General features: G+C 39.5%; 1 protein-coding gene across 1 annotated transcript; it reads left to right on the forward strand.

Annotated features, from left to right (window-relative positions):
* The first annotated feature begins 402 nt into the window (after positions 1-402).
* Positions 403-9,678, forward strand: gpr155a (G protein-coupled receptor 155a). The gene is made up of 16 exons (XM_010794516.1): positions 403-636; positions 832-1,310; positions 1,925-2,324; positions 2,660-2,828; positions 2,926-3,081; positions 3,720-3,803; positions 3,928-4,048; positions 4,168-4,252; positions 4,455-4,545; positions 4,645-4,828; positions 5,889-5,975; positions 6,147-6,277; positions 7,450-7,545; positions 7,633-7,697; positions 7,965-8,102; positions 8,325-9,678. The coding sequence occupies exons 2-16, from the start codon at positions 866-868 to the stop codon at positions 8,518-8,520; spliced, it is 2,448 nt and encodes an 815-aa protein (XP_010792818.1). The 5' UTR covers positions 403-636; positions 832-865; the 3' UTR covers positions 8,521-9,678.
* Positions 9,679-9,687: the final 9 nt, after the last annotated feature.

The following is a 9,687-nucleotide window of genomic DNA, read 5'->3' on the forward strand; positions in this document are numbered from 1 at the left end:
AACCTTCAATAACTACAATCCACCATCTGAAATTAGGTTTTCTAAGATGTATAACTCATAATGTATTATAAGTAGGCTACAAGTTATAATGTCTAAGAAGGGAATAGTATCTCATCTCAGTCCTGTTTTAATTATACCCTCCCCTGCACATACTTCAAGCGTTTTTAAAAAACTCTTGCGTCTTCAAATAATAACAAAACTATAGACTACAGAGTTTAATTCAGTATTATTACTAAATGTAATATGTGTCGTACTTGATGGGGGGCATCAGGAAGTGTGTGTACCTGCTTTGCATGTGGTGTGTAGTGTAGGTGGAGTACGCCCCGCCTCTTTTTCCCTCAGTATATTTTGATTGGTTGAATCGTTGTTGACAAATCGGGGAATAGGAAAGTTGCTGGGTGGTGACTAAAGTGAGCTAATAACACATACGTAACGCGACATTTCAACAACTATCTAGGTAGACTTAGTGGTTTTTAGAGTTGTGTAACTCAACTTGAGATTTAAGAGGATACTCTCAGTTGTTGTTCACCAATTCAACGATAGCTAGCTGGCTAATGGCTACTCCAACTGACATTTCACTGACACATGCAAACGTTAACGTTACACGTTGGGGGCTGAACTGCACTCAGAGCAGAGGTTAGTCATTTATAACCGCAATGACCTTGATATGCCTGTTTTCTATTTGGTAAAAGCTTGATAGTCACTCGTAAAGGAGTCGGTTATATGACGTTGATTTGGTTAACAAACGCCGTTAACTCGTTATCTTTGCCAGTTTAACGTCTTACTACAAACTCCTCATTTGAACTCCCTCCCTCTTGTGTTATCTGACAGGGCCGACAGGAAATAACAAGCCCTCAAACCAGACATGACAAGTGACAGTGGAAGGATGATCAACATGATGGAGGCACCAGGCAGAAACACCAACTTTTCATATGAGCAGGAAGTCTCCTCACCCAGCATGTCCATTGACAAGCTGCTACCGGCTCTCCTGCAGTGCTTTGGGATAATACTGTGTGGATACATCGCAGGGAGGGCAAACATCATCAACTCCACACAGGCCAAAGGATTGGGGAATTTTGTGTCCAAGTTTGCCCTCCCAGCTTTGCTGTTCAAGAACATGGTGCTGTTGGACTTTGGGAATGTCATCTGGCCATTTCTATGGAGCATCCTCATTGCCAAAGTGTCTGTGTTTTTCCTTGTCTGCGTTCTCACGCTGATAGTTGCCAGTCCTGAGAGCCGCTATAGTAAAGCTGGGCTTTTCTCAATATTTGCCACCCAAAGCAATGACTTTGCCCTGGGATATCCCATTGGTGAGTATAATGCCTTTAAGCCTACCACACACATTGCTTTTCATTCACTGCTGCAACTGTAATCATGCTGTCCTTATGTTTGTCCACTCATCAAATCAAATGTGTAATTATCCATGTGTCACTGTAAACTACCTCAGCTGAAGTTGATATCATTGTGCTCACAACTTTCAACATTTAGATTCATTATTTTATACTCGCAAACATTTGCACAAGTGGAATAACATCTCTGATCATGCTTATCTTCCTGTAAGGGAATTTAAATGTTATATACAAGCATACCCATGCTCTATAAGCATGCATAGGCTGATGCTTCTGATTATATTATTATAGAATAAACAAACCCTTTAAGCATGATTGATTTACTGACAGTTATAGATATTTCTAAATACAGTACTAACAACAGCGCAGGTAACAGTATGGCCCAGGTACTTTATATGTAGACAGTCCTTACACTTGAAAAATGATGTAAATCAGATATTTATGTAAGCTTGGATTTTTTTCGCAGCTTTGTGTGTATTTAGTCAATATTTCATACTTTGGCACTACATGTTCCAACAAGTCAGATTCGCAGAGTACGTAAATATTGAGCTATTTGTTTTCATCTTTATCCACAGTGGAGGCCCTTTACAAGAGCACATACCCAGAGTACCTGCAGTACATCTACCTGGTGGCACCGGTGTCCCTGATTCTTCTAAACCCCATTGGCTTTGCTTTCTGCGAGATCCAGAAGTGGAAGAATCAGGGAAACCATCAACAGAGAAAAATCCTGATCGTGGGGCTTGTAGTGTTGCAGGTCCTGAAGAACCCTATAGTGTTCATGGTTGTCATCGGCATCATCGGCCATTTTGCCCTGCATCAGACAATTCCTCCCTTCATGGCTTCATTTCTTGATGGCTTGGCCAACTCTTTCGGGGGAGCAGCTCTGTTCTACTTGGGTCTGTCCATGGTGGGACAGTTGGGGAAATTAACCAGATCCTCAGTCGTGACACTGATTTTACTCACAACAGCGAAACTGTGAGTGGAAAAATCTAAGACCTTTACTTAATGTGCATTTTGAACAAGGGAGGATTCAGTGTTATCAGATGAACTCTTAATGTGTTCTGGGAGTGTAGATAGTCGTCAGGTTAGAGCTTTGTAAAGTGCTCCCAACATGTTGTTTTGTGCTTATGGTTTGTGTGAGTCATGCCTTTCACAGACCACAAGACTTATATTAAAGCATGACTTGTCATAGCTGTTAGGAAGGCGTAGCATGATAATAACTAGTGTATGTTTATATATTCGTAGCATTTTTCAGTTAACTAACTCTCAGGTAATGATTTATGACACCGGCCTTTTGATTTCACTCTCAGGTTGCTGATGCCACTGATTTGTAAGGACATGGTGGATTTATTGGACAATACCAACACCAGCTCATTGAACCACTCAAGCCTCTCCAATTATGCCTTTCTTTATGGTGTGTTTCCCACTGCACCAAGTGTGGCCATCTATGCTGTTTATTACAACGCAGAGCTAGAAGTTGTAAGTTGTTTACGAGTCAACATCCTATCTGCCATTCAGATGCTAACAAGTCATTTTATTTTTTACTTAACATACATAGTATTCTTCTCCCTGACAGGTAACCTCTGGGATGGTGATCAGCACTTTTCTCTCAGCTCCAATAATGTATGTTTCTGCCTGGTTACTTACCATGCGCTGGATGGATCCTCAGCTTTTGATGAATTCACTGCTGAGTGTCAGCTTTAATATAAGCATAGTGACCTTGGTTGCACTGGTAAGTCTGATATGTGTTAACTTGTTGTTGGTTAATGTTTTATAACTGTCTTTTTATTGGCTGGTTATTTTTTTTTATCACAGTATGTGGAATCTGGGTTCAAAGGGAAGTCCTGACTCATAGACCTTTTGCTAAAGCATTCTCTACTTCTGAACTTAAAGCAGTTGGGCCTGCAATGACTTTAGTAAGTTATTTCCATAAAACAGCACAATTCACTACTGCTACTACACCTCTGCTGTGGAATGAAAAGAAAACACAAACATGTGGCTTCTTGTGAGATGTTCGAACCACTGTGGCAGATAGAAATAAAAAGGCTTCGTCATTTAGAGGATGTGTGACTGAACAGATGCTTTACTGACAAGAGAACTTACTTCCTCATTCAATTCCACTTTCAGGAACCTGTTGCAAAAAACAATGAAGAATCTTTGTTGTGAGGAAATATGTATACAGTTGTGTATTCTACAGTATATTGTACTACCTTGTTAGTCTCCATTCTTTCATTCTCTTATTTCACCTGTCCTTTGCTTTCAAATGAAATACCAGCAAATGATGTTGAATAATGATAGTTATTAACATGTCTGCACATGTCTTCGTGTTGGGCGACATGTATCATTTAAAATGTGTGTTTTCCCTCACAGGTTTGGACAATTGCTGTCATGTTTTTAAGTAAAAAATTCAAGAGGCTACCTCACATGTTTACAATCAACCTTTTTTTGGCACAGGTGAGCAAACTTGCACATTTTCTCTGAATTGATTTTATGATCCATTATTCAAATTGACCAAACATCTACCTGCAGGTGTAACCTCATAAGTAAATGCAGTTCTTTTTTATTGTTTGGTCGGTAGTTTCTAACTTGTGTTGGGATGATTCTGTGGAACTTTATGGTGAAAGAAGACAACTTCATCGGGCAGGTCCTGACGTTCACAATAATATGTACCTCCCTCTACAGTAGCTTTGTTTGGCCAGGTATGCAAACAACTCTCCATCCACTTTAACCTCACATTAAAATTCATACATTTAATTTGGTGATCTCTGAAATATGAAGTTTTTTTGCTAATTCTGTAATGTGTTTTTGGTCATTTTAGGTTTAATAGCACTCTCTCTTGTGCTCATGAAGAGGCATGAGGATGTGAAAGTCTTACCCGGCGCGTTCCTCATTGCTGGCTGGGGGTGAGTCTCTTTAAAGAAGGCTAAAAACAGAAATGAAACTAACCCAGATTGTCTGGTCTACTAAAAGGTCCGCCATGTTGGGGATTTTAGATTAAAGTGCATTCATTTAAAAATGTAATCAGAAACGTAGTGTCATTGAAAGGATTTACATTGTACATCTTGATACTGTAATTGATTTCAAATGCTGTCTCTATATTAACAGTATCCCAGCCTCAATAACAGCTGCGTTGCTCATTTCTGGGACAAAAGTGCCAGACACTATTGACTCAGCTTTCTTTTATGGCAAACCACAGGTAACAACAACATCTAAATCTTTCATGTTTTCTGCCATTTTTTTAACCTGCAGAGAAATACTTAAAATCCTACATGTCTGTATGCGCATTATTTTACAGATAATATGCACCACGGTTGTGCTAGCTCTCAGTATACTGCTGGGAGGGAGCTCTCTTATATGTCTCAGCAGAGGAAGCTGGGCCCACACTGAGGAAAACTCTGCAGAGGATCTTGTCACTGAGGATGATCCAGAGAACCAGTCTCTGTTTGAGCCAACCGCCCCATCAGGAGATCCCAACGGAGGTAATTTCTCTGAAAGAGGCCATTCAACTGAGACTTTTATTCAACATTTGTTTGACTGTCACCTTTTAAGATTCTGAATAAATAACCGTTTGCCAAGTGATGAATGTCACAGCACATGGGAATGGGTGGAGCACACAGAGAGAGTTCAAACATCTCAAATGTTGTCACAGTTGTTAAAGCCTAAGTTAAAGAGAAAAGGAAAGAACAGTCGTTATTCAAAAGTCATCCATAAGTTTTCTTCAAACTGCCACATTGGCAGCGCAACTTATTTCTCATTTACTGCCCCAGCAGACCATTTGCACAAGTAGAACAAATACGTTTCAAAATCACAAATAAACACTGAAAAAAAGGAACAAACATTTTAGATGTCATTATCTGGACGAAACATGAGATCTGAAGTTACGTGTCGATAGTATGACTCGATACAAGTCATAGATATAACTTGTAATTGAGCCTTCACGGCTAACATTTTGTTTTCTTTTGTAAGGAGACTACTGCTGTGCCAGCTCAAAATGTGCCTGTTAAAAACGTAATACACAACAAAGTGTGCACATAACAACATTATTCACATGGATCTCAAGAGCTGGCACCTAAAACATCCAAAGTGAAATAGAGTGAACAGTTGGTCAAGAAAAACAATGTCAGACCTACATGCAGGCAGTCTCCTTCCATTCAAGTCAGAGCTCAAGGAGTGGTCCGACTTTGGGGATTTTATTACAATACATACAAACCAGTTCTGCCACTGTTGGAGGAACACACTCTTTCTTTTATATGAATATGATTTGAAAGATACTAGTGTGTTGCAGACAATCCTGATTCTAACATAAAAACAAAAACAACGACAATTTAAACATGTGGTTAACAGAATACAGTAGGTACCATTCACATAAAGAGTAGCATGAAAACATTTAATTTCGCAATAACTCAAAATATTCAAGATATTAAAATGTTATAAGTATTACTGTCATCTTCATTAGAGGGTTAATCTTGTTCTGTATTACTCACACTGTGTGTGCTTTTTGCCTCGAGTTTGACCTCACTCTTAACACTTTGTTATCAGCGTGCCTCCTGTGTGACTGCGCCCCACCCCAGCCCATGCCTGACATGATCAGCTCCACCATGAACAACACAGCAACCACACTCACAGGTATTTTACTAATTAACAACAGTACATTTATTCAGAGCGAGAATTAAAAATACATTAACCCCAATTTGTTAAACACACACAACAACGATAACCATTAAAGAGCATTTCTGTACAATGAATAAGATTCAGTATTGAGTGTATGCTTATTTCCTGTTGTGCTGCCCCCCTCAGGTCTGTGTGAGAGCCGTTGTGAGTCCACAGACTGCCTGCTTGTCCAAGTGGAGGAGCTCCAGCAGGTAGAAGAAAGACAAGTGGCCCGTCATGTGCTCCTCTGTCTGCTTCTGACTGTTGGCTTGTTGGCTGTGAGTAAACCACCACCTTTCACTTCTACAGTGACATGAAGCCAGCCTTACTGCCTGCATCATTATATTTAGTGCATCACAAACCAAATCAGACACAAATGGCTGAGCCATGTTATTTCCAACTCACTCACTCATTCAGTTTTGGTTGTAGCCTTCTCCAAGGAAACCCATTAGATTATTATGATTGGATTGGTATTTATTGCTCTAAATATTTGATAAGAAAATATTAAATAAGACAAGTAAATTTAGAATTTAGCTTTTTTTGTCCCTGTTTTAGGCCTTATTTATATTTCATTTTAAAGAACATTTTAAAGTATGTGAAGACTGGCCATGAAAGCTGACTGGTTCTAATAAGACTAGTAGATACCAATCAAACTTGTGATATGTGGTTTCTTTGTGTATCTCAACAGATATTTTTAAAACCTGTAAATTCACTATTTAAAGGTTTAGTACAAATGATATGTAGTGGGGTTGGAAAACATTCTCCTCCATAGTCACTGCTTTACATTGCCCTTTCCAACTAGACTACATTGACAAAATTAGTAATTTTATCTTATCACAAGAGTTGCTGGTTTATGGCTGCCTACATTAGTGAATTTGTTTGTGTTAATGTGTAACTTTGGTCAAAGCATCAACGTCACACGAACAATCTAACCAGTGCAGGAAGCAGCTGACTGAAGGTTGTGTTTTGTGAGGTAAAATTACAGTTTTTTCTCAATAGTCAATAGAGTCATGAGGCTTTCAAGAGAGCATGGATAATGCCTAGGTTCAACGTTGTAAAGGGCAATCCGGCAGCCATGTAAATGAAACAAATACTCTAAATATAAAGCTGATCTTGAATATACAAAAATATATTTTGTACTTTACTTTGCTACTGTGCCAGTACTGCTTTCTGCTCATACAACAAACATACAAGTACTACATACAGCCCTTATTCAAATAATCCAAACTATTCCCTTAAAGGAAGTCAAGTCAGTCTTATTTTCTGTCACTTATTTAGTTGTCCTAATGCAGTCATTTCACTCAACTGGTTCCACAAGCGCTTCGAGATTTGTCTTTGCAGATGAGAAGCGCTATATGCATTTAATTTATTATTACATGTTGTATTCTGTCAACACGTTTGCTGGTGTACACCTCAAACAAAAAGCTCCTCTCACTTCCTGTCATAACAGAACCTGTCCAGCTGCTTGTGGTTGCTCTTGAACCCGGTTCCTGGTAGACTCTACTTGGAGCTGCTGTTCTTCTGTGCTGTGGCCAACTATGGACAGGTTGGTTTCCCAGATACACTAATACCAAGATTGTGAGCTTTTTATTGTCACATAGCACCAGTGTCATGACCTGTTCTCTGTCCCTAGGGTTTGCTCTCTTTTGCTCTCTTTGGGATGGACAAGCATTTGATAATACTGCCATTTAAAAAGAGGTAAAGATAATCTATGTTATTAAGCTTTGACATACTCTCTAGTGTTTTACACACAAGCCACAATGTATTAACCGTGTATGTATCAATCAATCAATCAATCAATCAATCAATCAATCAATCAATCAATCAATCAATGTTTATTTATATAGCCCAATATCACAAATGTTACATTTTATCTCAGTGGACTTCACAGTTATGTATGTGTATACATACTATGTGTTAACTACACTATGCATTTATACCTTGTTTTTGTGAATGTTTTTTTAGGTTACATCGTCTGTTTCATGGAAAGAAGCAAGAAGAGCAACCACAGACTAATCTACCGGAGGAAATTAGGATGACCTGCTCCCAGTTCACCCAATACCACAAGGACCAGTGTTGTCATGACATCGTCAAAAAGAGAAGGTGAGAGCACATCATCATCATCATCATCATACTCACCGCTGCTCTGGCCAGAGGTTGATGACAAATGTCTTGAATTAACATGGTGTGTGGAGAAACAATCCTGGTAGTCCAACACATATGACAATTATTTAAAAACCCTTTCAACAGTTATTGCTTTTTAGTCTGTTTTCTTCTTCTATCTATAATTCAACCTTTTGTGTGGATGTTTCTTCAAACTCTAAGGTGTGGGAAGCGGACTATGGTGGAGTGTTTCCTTGGCTGTGACCTGGTGGAGTGGCTGCAGCAGGTGGGCTTGGCTCAGGATCAGGGGGAGGCGGTGCTCTACGGGACGCGCTTACAGCAGGGCGGTGTGCTCAAGCACATCGGGCAGGAAAACAGCTTCCAAGACAGTCACCTTTATTACCGCTTCATGACATAAGAAACAAGGTCAACCTTTCTGTTCTTATTAAAGGAAAATTGCATTTTCATTGAGGAAGAAAATGTCGCCTTTGATAGATCTTAAGGTCAGGCCACATGAAGAAGCATACTGACCTCTAGGAAGTACCATCATCTGACATGCTGTGTGCACTCCATGCACAGTACAGCCCTTCACAATACTGTTTTGTTCAGCACAACATCCCTGTCGGGTGTTGGAACAGACCCCACCTGAACGTGATGATGGGTGTGTTCAGAAGGGCAACAGACTTGAAACTAGTAAGGCCAGGTCATCGTACTGTGCAGAGTTGGTCGTAAAGGGATTTCTAACCATAAATGTGTTATTTATGTAGTTAAACATTTAACATTTCAATCACCAGTATAAATGTAGAGATATTGAGATGCAGGAACATTGCTTCAACGGTCAGTCAGGACAGACTCTGCATCATTTTAACTGCAATGAAACTGGTGATTAAAATGATTACATTGAAAATGACTGAGGGCCATAACTTCATGTAACCGGGGCCGTGCACACGGCCTAAAGTTTAGCTGTTCTACTGATCAAAGTTGCCCTCTAACTCAACTTGATCAAACAGCAAAAACTCCACAGATTCAATTTAAAGAAACACGATATAGTTGGCAGTCAACAAAAAGGCTTAAGACAAGGAGTTTCTCCCAAGAGTATGACATTTATTATCAATAGACACATTTACAAACAATACTTTAACCAGTAAAAACAACAACAATTTATTATGAATTAATCTACTATGCTATTTAAAATGGTATCCAGCGTATAAAAACGGACTAAATGAGTGCAGACAGTTGCTGTTGGGAGGTCAAATCTAAATACTACTCACCGCCACTCACACGTGCCCTGTACAGACACAGCAACTGAAAAGAAAGTGATACATTAAGAAAGGTGCAAATGTAACTAAACACACACACTTAAGGGGCAGTGAAGTGCACGTGAGGGCCTAACACTGCTGAATCCCAACTCCCAAGGCTGCCGCTCACGTCAGGGGTGCTGGATCCCTCAACAGGACATCAACTCATTGAGATAATAAAAACACTCATACTCTTGGCAGAAAATCCTTGTCTTAGGCCTTTTTGTTGACTGCCAACTGTATCGTGTTTCTTTAAATTGAATCAGTGGAGTTTTTGCTGTTTGATC

This window comes from Notothenia coriiceps, unplaced genomic scaffold (genome assembly GCF_000735185.1).
Source record: "Notothenia coriiceps isolate Sejong01 unplaced genomic scaffold, NC01 NC01_scaffold00037246, whole genome shotgun sequence".
NCBI lineage: Eukaryota > Metazoa > Chordata > Actinopteri > Perciformes > Nototheniidae > Notothenia > Notothenia coriiceps.